This window comes from Cervus elaphus, chromosome 26 (genome assembly GCF_910594005.1).
Source record: "Cervus elaphus chromosome 26, mCerEla1.1, whole genome shotgun sequence".
Classification (NCBI taxonomy): Eukaryota; Metazoa; Chordata; class Mammalia; order Artiodactyla; family Cervidae; genus Cervus; species Cervus elaphus.
In genome coordinates, this window is record NC_057840.1 from 17,957,430 (window position 1) to 17,972,376 (window position 14,947).

Genomic DNA, 14,947 nt, shown 5'->3' on the forward strand with positions numbered 1-14,947 from the left:
TTCTCCTAAATTTGGTTGTGACTACTACGAGGGGGCAGAGAAATACCATGAATTTCAGAAAGAGCCAAGATCACCCAAGTGTTCCAATGGCAGAATGGGTATTGCCTTCCAGGCATTTCTGGCTCCAAAGCTGTGTTGTCCCCATTACAAATAGGTTTTGATGTTATATTTACCAAAGAATTACGAACTTGAATTTAAGCATATGAGTCAGGGTTGAACTACAATTTAGTTATTTTATATTACAAAAATTTCACTTTTACTATCAGCTTTTTTCTCCTCATTATCTGTCCAACGTGAGTCTATTTTCAGTTCTCCCAAACTAAGAACAGAACCTACTCAGAAAACAAACTTATTGTTGAGGAATTCTCTCTTAAGACTTTGCCTGTGACGATGAGGTTGATGGCTTTTCGAAACCAGGGATAAAAGAAAGCATAAATCAAGGGGTTCATAGCTGAGTTATAATAAGCAATCCAAACCAGTATTTCATAAACATACGTGGGAGTGATGAAACCTAGGAAGGCATCAATGATGGAGTCTAGGAAGTAAGGCAGCCAGGAGACCAGAAACGCCAGCGCCACGACGCCCAACGTTCTTGCAGCCTTTCTCTCCCTCTTGGCCACTCTGTCCTGGTAGCTGTCTGAGCATTGCCCAGTCTCATTGCTCAGACTCTCAATTTGTCTAGCCTGCTGTTTAGCAATGAGGAAAATCTTGGAGTACAGAACTACCATCACAAGGGTGGGAATGAAAAATAATAGAAAATTCACCAATACCCAACTCTGATTGACTGCAATTTGACAGCCTCCCACACAGGTGAGAGCACTTACTAGATCCTCCAGGCCAGCTGCATTTGCTCCTGTGCCAAGAAGGGGAAAAGTGTAAATAATGGGAAAGAGCCAGGAGAAGGCAATACACAAGCCAGAAACAGACACAGTGACCCTGGCTGGATAGACCAGGGGGTCAGAGACGGCAGTGTACCTGTCCAGAGAGATAAAGCACAAGTGGTAGATGGATGCATAACAGAATGACCCATTGAAACAAGAGTGGAGTTGACAGTAACGCTCCCCAAAGTACCAGCAGCTCTCCACGGACCTCACTGTGCTGAAGGGCATCACGGTCACTCCCACCAAGAAGTCCGCACAGGCCAGGGAGGCGATCAAGAAGTTGGTAGGAGAATGCAGCTGCTTGAAGTGGAGAATGGAAATCATCACCAGGAGATTTCCAAATACAGTCAGCACAGATCCAAAGATGAACACGGTGTACAGGATGAGGCGGGGACCTGGCGAGTAGGGGGTTTTCACACAGGATCCGTTCAGGTGCTCGTAGCAGAGCGGCATAGCTGCGGCAGAAGGAGACGGACTGCTCATGATTCTCTTCTCATGATTTGATACCTGGAAACCTGTCACCCTCTATGGCCCAGGATGTCATTCCAGTTTTCAAAGTCCTTAAAAAAAAAGAGAGAGAAATACAATATGTTAGTAATTGCCAGCACATTCTGTCTCCATATCTTTGCAAGTGCCCGCCTTTATTTTCTTCTTTAATAAATATATTTATTTACTTGCTGTGAAGCGTCTTGGTTGCATCATGTGGGACTTTTTGTCGCAGTGCATGGACTCTCTGGTTGTGGCCTGAGGACTCAGCATTTGCAGTGCATGGGTTTAGTTGCCCTGAAGCATGTGGGATCTTAGTTCTCCCACGAGGGATCAAACCCGTATCTCCTGCATTGCAAGGCAGATTCATAACCACTAGAACACTAGCGAAGTCCTCAAATCCTTATTTTCATGTTTAGAGAGTGATTCATACCATCTTGTAAAATAATTCACTTCCAAATGCATAAACAGTTAACTTTCATCATTAAATTATTTAAGTTAAAAAAATGTATTCCTTTGCATTACCTGGTACTTTATGTCTGAGAAGTGCTGGTCTTCAAGAAGCTGTTATATGATGCTTATTCAAATGCTACTTTTTATAGGACTCTTTTCCTAATTTATCAGAGCAAGGATAATGCCCAAAACACTCTATCCCCTTAGGAAAGGAGCCAAATGATTCCAATACCCAAAGCACTTAAGAATGTATCCCCATAGTGAAAGGTGTAGAAAGAAAGGAAAATTTTAAATCATGATTGTGTTTATGCTAAAAATAATTTTATGCCCTACTAATTTCCTGATGACATTTGACCTTTTCATGAAATAGGAATGGGAATAGTCTCCTTAAAAACTTGCTCAAGATTTGAAAACCACGTTGTTTATTCTGACTAATTATGGGTGACTCAATTTTCATTTTGTAAGGACTACAGGTTGTTGATTCCTGTTTGTCACTAGAAGTCTTTCAAAGAAGTTCTTAAGCTCTTACATTTCTAGTTTTTATAAAGAGATTAAATACAGAATTATATTAAAATCTAGACTGTTTCAGGTTTAGTTTTAATAATTTTGATTTGGAAAACTGAGCGTGGAGAATCCAAAATGTTTCCTCATGAAATGTATGAAGGAAGAGTAAGTACACCTAAAAAGCAGTTCCTGCTAAGGTTTTTATTTTGGAGAGGGAGGGATTTTGTTGTTTCTAAATGGGAACTGTTAGGAATATATTAAAGAAATAATATGAAAAATGTATTTTTGGAATGTGAATATTCCTATGTTATACTCTGAATTTTACCGTTGACAAATTCTCCTCTTAGAGCTCTAGAACAGAACTCAGCTTAGACTTGGAAAAAAATTTTTTTCTGAAGAGTGACTTCTAGTCATTTTACAAAATCAGCTTTCTGAATCTGAGGTATATTTTATATTTGGAACTTTCACACTTTTAAAGTGAACAGGTTGTGGAATTATGGTAACTGTATCCACCCATGTAGCCACCCCTGCAATCAAGGTATTGAATAGACTGTTTCCAATGCCCCAGTTCATTGTCTGTGCAATATCCATCCGTTTATTGGCTATATTAGGAATGCATTCCCAATTATTTGCTAAGGAGTGATCTATTGTAGGAACATACCACAACTGTTTCATTTATATATATTTTGATGTTCATCTGGACTCTTGCTCACTTTAGGGCTGTTATTAGGTGTTGCTGAGAACACTCATATATAATTATTTGCATAGACATGTGTTTCATTTCTTTCAGGTAAATTGCTGGCCCTAATGGGAAATATACGTTTAACTGTACAAGAAAATACAAACTATCTTCTAAAGTAATTGTAGCCTTTTATACTCCCACCAGCAATCGATGAGTGTTCTTCAAGTCTTCTTCAACACTTGCTATTGACATGTTTTTAAATTTAACCATTCTAGATGGTGTATAGTCACATCTCATGTTTTTAATTTAATGAATGGTGGTATTGAGAATCTGTTCATGTTATTATTGGCTATTAATGTATCCACTTTTGGTGACATGTCCATTAAAAATTTTGCCTATTTTTACTTGAGTTCTAAAATTTCTTATTATTGAGTTTACTGGGTACAAGTTTGTTGGGGTCCAGCCCCATCAGGATCCAGGGGAACCCTCAGGATGAACGGCATCGGTGAGAGAGAGACACAGTGAGACAAAGCTCGGGCACTGAGTCTGAAGTTTATTTTTGCACTGCCCGTTTATGCCCTTAAAAACATCTTTTTTGGGGTGAGTGCATATTGCTTACACACAGGTCATCTCAAAACATTACAGCAACTTGACCTTAAACAGAAACAGGATGTCATCCACATATTTCTCGTTTACAAGAGTCTTCTTTATCATTTGGCCTTCAGGCCTGCTAACATTTTATGGCTTGCACCTGGTGTGACTTAAGAAATGTCTGTTTTTCTTGGAATTAATCTATTTTCTTTCTAATAGGCGTTATCTCCATGGGAACTAGATAGGATTACATTTTTACAGAACAGAAATGCAAAGGGCTGCAAAAACAGCAGATATAGCACAAAACAGGCTCTTAGTCTAAAAGTTAACTACCTGGAAGAAGTCACCAGCTAACCTCTATCTAAAGTATTTTCTATTAGGCACATTTGTGACTATTATTTGTGGAGCTTTTCTCACCCTGTGGAGGGACCTATGCTTAATAGTTTCTGTTGTTAGCGTACTGTGCTTAGGATGTCTAGAACAATCATGAACATTTTTTGCAATGGGAGCATACATTTATCAAACAAGCCAGAATGCCAGCAAAAGGGTTTGAATTGAAGCATCTCCTTCATCCCTGGCCCCTTCATAGGGTACCAGCATCTAGGAGATTTATTAATTAGGGTTTTAATTTGGTCTTTATTCAGTGAAAGAGGAGCAGAAGAGCTCTCGGCAGGCAACACAAGAATCTGCAACAGAGAGAACGAGAACAACAGCAGAAAAGCGGGGAGGATACAGGGTGGGGTAGAGGCTGGGGCCAGCCTGGAGGGTCCCTTGTATCCTGAACGGCGTTGCGTGTCAGGTCTTTTTATCATGACCTCGTCATGGGTGGGATCTCCCATAATGGCTCCCGGCACAAGTTCTTTTGGCATATGTCTTCTGAATATTTGACTTTTCAGTTTCCTGAGAGTGTCTTTTGAAGATTAGAAGGTTTTATTTTTAATGAAGTCCCACTTACTATTTTTTTATTTTTTTTTTTCCACTTACTATTTTTTTAATGGCTAGTGTTTTTTTTTTTCTAGTCTAAGAAAATTGTCTAACACAGTCACAACTATTTTCTTCTATGCTTCTTCTAGAATCTTTATAATTTTACTGCTAGTGTTTTATGACTCACATCATATTAATTTTAAATATGTTATGAGGAGGAGTCTGAGATTTATTGGGAGAATGAGTAGTAGTATAAGGATATTCAGTAGTTCCAGCAGCATTTCTTGAAATGACTATCTTTCTCCAGTGAATGACATTTGCTTGTGTCAAAAATCAATCAACCATATGTGTGCAGATTTATTTCTGGATTCTCTTCTATTCTGTTGATCTCTATTTCTATATTTAGGTCAATACACTTCTGTCTTGACTGAAACTTTACCTTAAATCTTAAAGCCAAGTTGTGTAAACCTTTTACTTTTTTGTCCTTTCCAAAATTGTTTTGGCCATCTTATGTCTTTATTTTTTATAAAACTTTTAAAACCACCTTGTCAAAAAAGAAAAAAAAAAAAAAACACCACACACACACACACACACAAAAACCCAAAAAACCCCCCAGCAGTGTTCATTGTTATAAAATTTGAGTCTTTAAAACAATTATGAAGAGGGGCACTGGAATATTTGACTGGGACAGTAAAATTTCTCATTTCCCCATTTAATTACATCATGTATGGTTTTCTGACTCATTGGAAAAGAGCCTGATACTGGGAAAGATTGAGGGCAGGAGGGGAGGGGGTGACAGAGGGTGAGATGGTTGGATGGCATCACTGACTCCATGGGTCATGGGTTTCAGCAAACTCCAGGAGATGGTGAAGGACAGGGAAGCCTGGTGTGCTGTGGTCCATGGGGTTGCAGAGAGTTGACATGATTTAGTGACTGAGCAACAGCCACCCCAACAATGATTTATGAATTTAGATGCTTTGCAAATAGCTGCAAAGCATCTAAACTTTAAATTGCTATGGTTTCCTCACATTGAAGGATCGTACATCTTAATAATATTGAGCCTACCTAGCCAAATGCATATTTTGTCTTTCCATGGTTAGAAAACCAAAAGGGGAAAAAAATGAAACTAAAAGTGTTATTTTAGCAAAAAGAAAGAAAGAATAGAGAAACAAAATATAAGGAGCACAGCTAGAAAGAAGTATCAAGAGAACAGAATCAGGTCAAATACGGAAAATCATTTATCCAAATTAGCATCTGTAGACACCTGTAATCAAGTGCCTACAGAAGAAAGGGCTCTGGGTGGCCAAAGGTTCTTGCTGCTTTAAACATTTTGGTAAAAATGAGCAGTATCTTGTGTTGATTAGTTTCTTTTAACTGCTCTGAAGAACTTGGGGGGAAAATTAGCTTAAAGGCTTTAAAGTGCCAGCTCAACATTTCTATAAGAGGCCTGAAAGCTTTGATGAAAACTCTGAAAGAACTCTTCATATCCTAGAGTCACAGAACTGAGTTTCTGAAAACCAAACTCCAAGCTGAAATCTGTAGGGCCCCGAATTACAAGGCAAACAGAATTCTCAAATTTCTAGAGCCTCTTTCACTAAAAGTCTGGCATTGATTAGCAAGGAAAGGGATTCTCGAAATTAGGATGGTGATATTAAGGCAGGTCCTAATGAAACTGGTTACCTCCATCCTCTGATTCTGCCAAGTCTTCTCTGGCAGAAGCAATAGCCCTCCCCTCACTGCCTCATGCATTCAGTTTTCCTTTGTCTGAAGGAGCGGTGGAGTCCTCCTCTGAGGTAATTGCCATAACAACGCACCTGGACCCTCCTCAGGGCGACCCCTCACACCTGTCCTCATCTTCTCCCCATCATCAGGACCCAGTCCTAGCAGGACCCAAAAGGAACGGTAGGAAGTGAGACTCATGAAGACATGCAACTCCAAACAGAAGCATGTAGGATTCTGCCCATCTATGTTGACAGAAACCCAAGGAATATATATGAGAATGGATCTCAAGTGTGTGATATCAGTGTGGAGGTTGAGTAAAGCAGGATCAGGCTTAATGTATTAATAAAGACCCACCATGCAACACATGATCTTTAGTGAAGGAAGAGTTGAGGAATCTTAAAGACATGCTCATGCTCAGTTATGTCCAACTCTTTGCAATCCCAGGGACTGTAGCCTGCCAGGCTCCTCTGTCCATGGGATTTTCCAGACAAGAATACTGGAGGGGATTGCCATTTCCTTCTCTGGGGGATCTTCGGAACCCAGGGGTGAAAATCATGTGTCTTGAGTCTTCTGCTTGGGCAGGTGGATTCTTTACCACTGAGCCACCTTGGAAGCTTTAAAGACATGCTGCAAAACAATATTAAACTACTTTAATACAGTAAGATATAATAATTCCTGAGATGTTTTAATCACTTTAAGAGGTAGTCCCCAAAATATTGGGCTTCCCAGGTGGCTCAGTGATAAAGAATCTGCCTGCCAAGGAGGGGGCGTGAGTTTGAACCCTGGTTCAGCAAGATTCCCTAGAGAAGGAAATGGCAACCCGCTCTAGTATTCTTGCCTGGAAAATTCCATTGATAAAGGAGTCAGTCAGGCTACAGTCTATGGGGTCGCAAAAGAGTTGGACACGGCTTAGAGACTAAACAACAACAACCCTAAAATGTACCAACACTGTTACATTTTATTTTCATTACGTAAGAAAAATATATACTAGGAATATGCACACAAAATGTATTTTTATTAAATTAAAAGAAGCAAACATCTTTTGAGATCAACACATACACACTGCTCTATTTTAAATGGATAACCAATAAGAACATATACAGTGTATGGAACTATAGTTATACATGCAAGAACATGTATAGTGCAGGGAACTCTGCTCAATGTCATATGGCAGCCTGGATGGGAGGGAACTTCAGGGGTGAATGAATACATGTATATGTGTGACTAAGTCACTTTGCCGTGAACCTGAAACTATCACAACATTGTTAACTGGCTGTACTCCAATATTATACTTTGGATAGTGTTTATAGAAAAAAATTGCCCTGTCATAACTGGAAGGTAAAATAACACACTTGATGGGATGAGAAAAATAATCACAAAAAGATAATCTCTCTTGTGGAAATAGCACCACCTGTTCATGGCTATTCCCACATTTACAGAAATCCCCAAATGATATAAGTCCAACCCTGAGTCCGAAATGGCTTATGCATATGACTCAGGGACCTCTTAAGGTCCCTGACTTGACTCAAGGACCAAAAGACCTTTCCCCAAGATACAAGCCTCTGAAAATGAGAACGAAGTTAACTGAGTTCAGAAAAAAAGACAGGGAACACAAGACTTTCATGGGACATGGAACTAAGAAACTTTTGAAAGTGAAGGAAAGGTCAGCCTGAAAGAGAGGCCCAGAAAAGGAAAACCATTAACAATGAAGCAAGGAAGCGTGCAGATTTGAGGAAACAAGAAAACATCAACTTGTGTCAAATATTTTTATTGAATATATTTCTGTTAGATGATTAAAAATGTTCACTCATCAGAAAAGTAAGAGCATGAAGGTAATGCTGCTGAAATTGAGGTATCGTTTCTCCTCCTCAGCTGAATGGAACACTTTTACACAATGTATTGTATGCCACGGTTACTGAGAAATTCCAAATAAATCATTAAATTCCTCGGTTTGAAAATTAGCTCTCTTTAGAAAATAAGTTAATGGTTGATGAGCTGTCTGTTAACACTTGGCCTGTTATGATAACTTTTATTGCTTTCCTAAACCAAGAGTAAAATAAAGCATAAATCAAAGGATTTAGAGCAGAACTATAAAACCAAACCAGCAAAATATCTCATAAACATATGAAGGCGTTGTAAACCTCCCCGCCAAAAAAATCAATAAATGAATCAATCATATATGGTAACCATGAGATCAAAAATGCTATCACCAAAAATGCTATACTTAGAGTTTTAGCAGCTTTTCTCTCTCTCTTAGTCACTCTGGTTTTGTATATGCCTGATAATCCTTCTACTTAGCTAGGAATATGTTCAATCTTTATAGCCTGTTGTCTAGCCACAAGAAATATATTACTATACAGAATTATCATGACAAAAGTAGGTACAAAAATAATATAAAGTCTATTAAAATCCAAAATTGATTTACAACAAGCTGACAAGGTCCAGTGCAGCTGAGGGCATTTACTAATTCCTCCATCCCGTTCTCGTGAACACCTGTGAGGAACACAGCTCTGCTGCACAGGAGGGCAGGATCCGGGAGATGCTGATGCAGACCCCTGACACAGACACCCTGAACTCGGTGGGAGAGACCAGGGGGTCAGTAACAGCAACAGACCTGTCGATGACGACGAAGGACAGTGGAAGAGAGAAGAGTAACAAATGCCACATCACAACACGTGTGAAAAGTGCAGAGAGTTCACCCAAAGTACCAGCAGCTCTCCACGGACCTGACCATGCTGAAGGGCATCACAGTCACTCCCACTAGAAAGTCTGCACAGGCCAGAGAGGTGATGAGAAAACTGGTTGGTGAGTGCAGCTGCTTAAAATGCAGGATGGCAGTCATCACCAGGAGGTTCCCAAACACGGCCAGCACGGCCCCAAAGCCAAACACCGTGTACAGAATCACCCAGGATGCGGGCGAGTAAGGGGTTTTCACACAGGATCCGTTCAGGTCCTCGTAGCAGAGCGGGACAGCTGTGGGGGTGGATGAACTGCTATTCATGATGCTGCTGTTAATAGCATGTAAACATCTGGAGATGTTCTGCCCTTTCCAATTACATAAAATAGAGCAGTTTTCTATCTCTTTAACTAAATACCCGTGTTACAGTTACCAGATATTATCATAATGCCCTGTCATATATCTATTTTAATTTTAAACTCAGAACATATAAAATAATAATATACGCAAGTTAAATTCTCAATAAATACCACTATTAATAATTACTTTTTTATTTTTATTCTTTAGAATATAGTTGAAAACAACTTTCCATATCCAATAAGAATTTAAGCAAATCTGTGGCAAATTTGCTTTTGCCACAATACATTTCTTGCATTGTAATTTATGAAAAAAATTTTTTACCTGGACTGGATATTGGATTTATTCCTCATTGTCAAAGTTAGTGAGATATATGTGATTTGTTATTTATTAGTTACCTTTACTACCCTCACCCTCACAAGAACGTCTGAGGAGTTAATGACAAAACCCCCCAGGAAACAGCCAGAGCCCATATCAAAATATCTACGGGGGAGTCCCTGTATTGCAAGGTGTGAGCAGAGAGAAGAAACTTATATTTAATAATCTCCAGTGAAAACGTATTGTTTGATGTAGAATGGCCTCACAGCAGGGGTGCAGAAAAATGAAAATGAGAGGATATCTCACTTGTATACAAAGATGCAAATATCCTAAACAGAATGCTTGTAAACCAAACATATCAACATATAAAAAGATGATGCGTTTGATTCAATCAATGCTAAGAATGGAAATTGCGTTAACATTAGGAAATCAATTAATATAATTCACCATATTATCAAACTAGGATTTGTGATTATTTGATTAAATGCAATAATAGCAGGCATTTTTTCCCCCACTCTTTTTCTGGCATAATTGCATCAGCATTCCAGGATGCTAAGCAGATGACCTGGTGAGTACATTGGGATTGTCTTTGTATGTTCTATCTGGTAGAGATAGACATTTCTCAAAATGGGAAAAAAGATGTCCACAGTACCCTCAGCTTGAATAACAATAATCCACTCCAGATCTGTGAGTCTGGTGACCCTCTGTATGTGCTTCAGACCATTCATGTGTGGCTCATGATGTAGTATGCTGCTTAGGCTTGTTTAGATTTCAGAGCTAATGTACCATAATCGGTTTTCCCTCTATCTGTGGGAAAAGGTTCCACTTTTCAAGAAACTATAGACTTATCAGGGAATCTAGTTCTGCTTTTGAAATCCCTTCCTTTTTAGTGTCTTCAGTCAGGATTTTAGTCAGTCAGGATTTTAGTTATGTCGGAGTACTTGGTCAGTTTTCTGTTTTCTTATCTTCCTTCTTCCATCTCTCCTTCTCTCCTAGTCTCTTACTAATTACCCCGTATCTGTCTGGAAATGTGAAAATATTCTGAAGTTCTTCTTCAAATTCTCTCATCACAGTCACGTACTTCCTGAACTGAATATAACTTCAGAAAGCCTACTGTACATCTTCACACCAGTTTTCTTAGAATTTGAGTCACAGCCCTTAGTTAATAACTTTTAATCAGTAGGCATACAGATGTGTGCATCCTAAAACATGATGGATATTCCAGACACACCCACAAGTATCTTCTGTGACTCACAGAGAATAGATTAAGGTGTGCAAGACATGTTACTTTAATGCAGCCATCGTTATAATGGTAGCAAGCAGCAAACAGTATATATAAGTGGTTTGGTTTACATGTATTAAGTCACAAAATGGTTATGTGCAAAAAAAACGAAGTCAGAAGTATTATTATCCTTATTTTATAATCCTAATGGATTGGGAATGGGTATGGATATATTCTAGGAAGGGAAGAGGAAAATGTGTTTTTAAAAATAATGACTGACATACTTTGCAAATTATATTTATTGCTACATCTAAGACACAGTGTTCCAAGCTCCTTAAAGTTTCAAAACTGTAGTACTAAGATAACTTGAATTTGTAATTCACTTGTAATTTATCTCATAATGCTTGAGCTAAATGCAAAAGAAAAAATAATTACTCTCAAAGAAGTATTAAGTGTTAAAAAATACATCGAATATAGCAGTGTGTACATGAACACTGCTATGGTTTAAATGGATAACCAACAAAAACCTATTGTATAGCACATGGAACTCTGCTCAATGTTATTTGCCAGCCTGGATGAGAAGGGGATTTGAGGGAGAATGGATACATGTGTGTGTATGGCTGAGTCCCTTCACTGTTCACCTGAAACTATCACAACATTGTTAATACAGTGTTGTTAATACATTATTGTTAATATTGTTAATACAATGATCAGCTATACCCCAATACAAAATGCTTTTGTTGTTAAAAAATAAAATAAAAACATTAAAAATATATTGGAAAATATTTTTACAACAAATGTATTTTTTAATTACGAAAGAGTGGGATCAATAAACGTTATCCTTCCATCAAAAATTAAAAGAAATAAATCCATTTTAGCTAACTTCATTGCCAAAATATGACTTTTACTTCTTTATTTATTGATTGCTATGTCTCCGTCTGTATCTGCATCTGTATATCATCTGTATATCTGTACTCCAGACACTTAAATTTAATTTACAAATAGTTTTCCAAGTAAGTAATTATTAATCTGAAAAAGTCACTAAGAAATATGGAATTAGACTGACTAGAGACCTGTAGGGAAAGATTTAGGAAGAAAACAGGAACAATATGTACTTAAAAGACACATCCTTCCTAGTAATAGCTCCTGTAAAGAATGATTCAATTCTGAGCAAGCATGTGGCATAAATAACTTATTTTTTGGAAGAAAATCCACACACCAGTGTCTCTGGAAAAATAGGTCTAACTTGTATGATTTTTTAAAAGGAGAAAATATTAAAATGATGAGATGTGGAGCATCATTAATTTACAAACATGCCACACATTTTCATTTTTCAATTATTAAAGAAAAAAGAAGAAAACATTCACCCAAGAATATAATACATTTACTCAATGAGCATTGAAACAAACCTGACTTATCATCGACCTGTTTAGCAACTGGGTTTCAGAGAGACAGCATTTTTAAAGGGACCATTTTTAAAAAGAGACAGTCTGAACACTTGATCTGATTATGAAAAGTGATGCAAAATTAGGATGCAAACAATATTTCCCAAAGTTCAATTATACAAAGCTCAAATATTTGAACTTAAGGACATCTTAGAGAGCGAAGAGTATAAACCCCTGATTTTTTTTGATGGGGAAACTGATGAGGGGAGGGGTAAGATATTGTCAAAATAGCTTGACCTGGTGCTACCAGCTTACAGGACCAGGTCAGGATCTCAGAAAACTGCCCTCTGGGTTTCTTTCCCTCACCTCTGCATCTTAATTGTCTCAGGGAAGTAATACATGAGGAGATCAATATTTGCACAGAGTTTTGAATTATCCAATAAACATTTAGAGGATGGCACGCTCTCCTTTCCCTACATTCTGTAGAAACCTGGAAGGAGAAGAATGTTGTATCTCTTCCCAGAATAAGAGGTTTGTCTTTTTCCCCCCTGCTCAAACCCTGGAAGCCTGCCACAAACTTCCAGCACAACACAGCCCACCCTCACAGTTCCACTCCTGCTTTTTGCAAAACCCTATCCCTAGATGGTTAGATGGCATCGCCGACTCAATGAACATGAGTTTGAGTAAAGTGTGTGAGATAATCGAGGACAGGGAGGCCTGGGGTGCTGCAGTTCATGGGGTCACAAAGAGTCAGACATGACTTAGTGACTGAAAACAAGCTTGCATTCAGTCAGTCTTGGTACAAATCAATTGCGGGAGTCCGTGGTGAGAAGATCTCCCGACTCAGGAGAAGTTTCAGCGCCTTCCTGAACCACCGGTAGGAAAAGACATAGATGATGGGGTTGCAGGCCGAGTTGAAGTAAGCAAGCCAGATAAACGTGTCGAAGACCAGCGGTGGCGTGATGAAGCTAAGGAGGCTGTCGACCATCGTGTCGACGGTGAAGGGAAGCCAGCACAAGAGGTACACACCCACGGCGATGCCCAGGGTCTTGGCAGCTTTTCTTTCACGCTTGGCAGCTCCAGCCAGGCTTTTGCTTAAGTTGTTGATCTGCTGAGCCTGCCTGGTTGCAACCACAAAGATCTTCACGTATAAGCTGATCATGATGAAGCAGGGGAAAAAGAACACAGGGAAGTTTAGCCAGCCCCAAAACTTATTGAACAGCAGCTGGCAACTGCCCACACATGGCATCTGTGCCAGCCACGGGTGGAGCCCTCTCTCTACCACGTCTGTGTAGAGCAAGAAGGCAGTGTAAGCTGCTGGCACCCCCCAGCCTGCCAGGATGTACCCGAGGGCCACCCTGACCGTGAACTTAGACGGATAGAGCAGGGGCTCACAGATAGCACAGTGGCGGTCGATGGAAATGAAACAGAGATGGAAGATGGAGGTGAGGCAGAAGAGGGTGTCCAGGTAGGTGTGCAGGCGGCAGAGAGGGTCTCCGAAGAACCAGCAGCTCTCCACGGAGCGGACAGCGCTGAGGGGCAGCACCAGCAGACCCAGGGACATGTCGGCCAGGGCCAGCGAGAGCAGCAAGAGGTTGGTGGGAGTGTGAAGCGCTCTGAAGTAGGTCACAGCGAACACCACAAACAAATTTCCTAGGACCGTGATCAGCACGCCTGCCGCACAGGACAGGTAGATGGTGAGCCGGATGCCCAGGGGATGGACTGTCCTGGGGCAAGACCCATTCACCTGGTAACAGAATGTCTCGGGGCGCTCTTCAGCATCTTGGTTGAGGACCACACTCATTTATGGTTTCTCTTCCTCTTCTCTTTCTGGGAAGGGTTGCCTGTCCCCAACAACAACAACAACAAAATTTATCTGATAGACGACTAGACAGTGAGATCTATAGGAAGAACTAGAGGAAGATTTAAAACTGTGCCTTGAAAATCAACTACAGCATGGGACTCAAGGTCCCAGAAGAGCTACTTCTGTTAGCCCTGGTTTTTCTGACTAAGCACTCTTAAAAGTACTGGAGACAACATCCTTAAGGAAAGAGAAGAAGGATGTAAGTACATATTTCCTCAAAGAAAAAGCTAGTTATATCACAATAAGTAAGTAAGTAAGTAAGTAGGTAAAGTCGCTTGGTCGTGTTCGACTCTTTGCGACCTCACACCTACCAGGCTCCTCTGTCCATGGGATTTTCCAGGCAAGAGTACTGGAGTGGGTTGCCATTTATGTCACAGTCGGGAGTATAAAATTATTAAGAAGTGTCTCTTCCATTTTGAAAACGTACCTGCTGTCAAATGTAAACTGAGATATAAGTGATGAGGGGGAATTGGATGAAAATAATCAAAAAGATACAAGCTTTCAGTTATAAGATGAATAAGTACCTGGGATATAAAATAGAACATAATAAATGTAATGAACACTGCTGTATGTTATACATGGAAATTCTTAGGAGAGCAAATCCTAAGAGTTCTCCTCACAAGGAAAAAATTTTAAATTATACAGTACTTCAACCTATACAGCACTGTAAGTCAATTATATCTCAATAAAACTGGAGAAAAAACAAAATTATTTTTGAGTCTGAACCAGGGAAGAATTAATTCTTGTTAATAAATCATTACTTGGGGAGATGTAACTTCTGGCTCCACCTTCTAAGAATTAAATAAGCCGACAGTAAAATCAACTGAGTAAGCTGTTTTTAATTTATTTACTTATATTGAGGTATCATGACATATGGGACT

The 14,947-nt window shown here is 39.4% G+C and overlaps 2 protein-coding genes and 1 pseudogene across 2 annotated transcripts; all 3 read right to left on the reverse strand.

Annotated features, from left to right (window-relative positions):
• Positions 1-332: 332 nt before the first annotated feature.
• Positions 333-1,373, reverse strand: LOC122684399 (trace amine-associated receptor 7a-like). Its single transcript, XM_043888490.1, has one exon. It carries the CDS (start codon positions 1,362-1,364, stop codon positions 333-335), a length of 1,032 nt encoding a protein of 343 aa, XP_043744425.1. The 5' UTR covers positions 1,365-1,373.
• Positions 1,374-8,201: 6,828 nt separating this feature from the next.
• LOC122684393 lies at positions 8,202-9,244 on the reverse strand (annotated as a pseudogene).
• Positions 9,245-12,992: 3,748 nt separating this feature from the next.
• On the reverse strand, positions 12,993-14,039 carry TAAR5 (trace amine associated receptor 5). Its single transcript, XM_043888633.1, has one exon. The coding sequence runs from the start codon at positions 14,004-14,006 to the stop codon at positions 12,993-12,995; it is 1,014 nt and encodes a 337-aa protein (XP_043744568.1). The 5' UTR covers positions 14,007-14,039.
• Between the last annotated feature and the right edge of the window lie 908 nt (positions 14,040-14,947).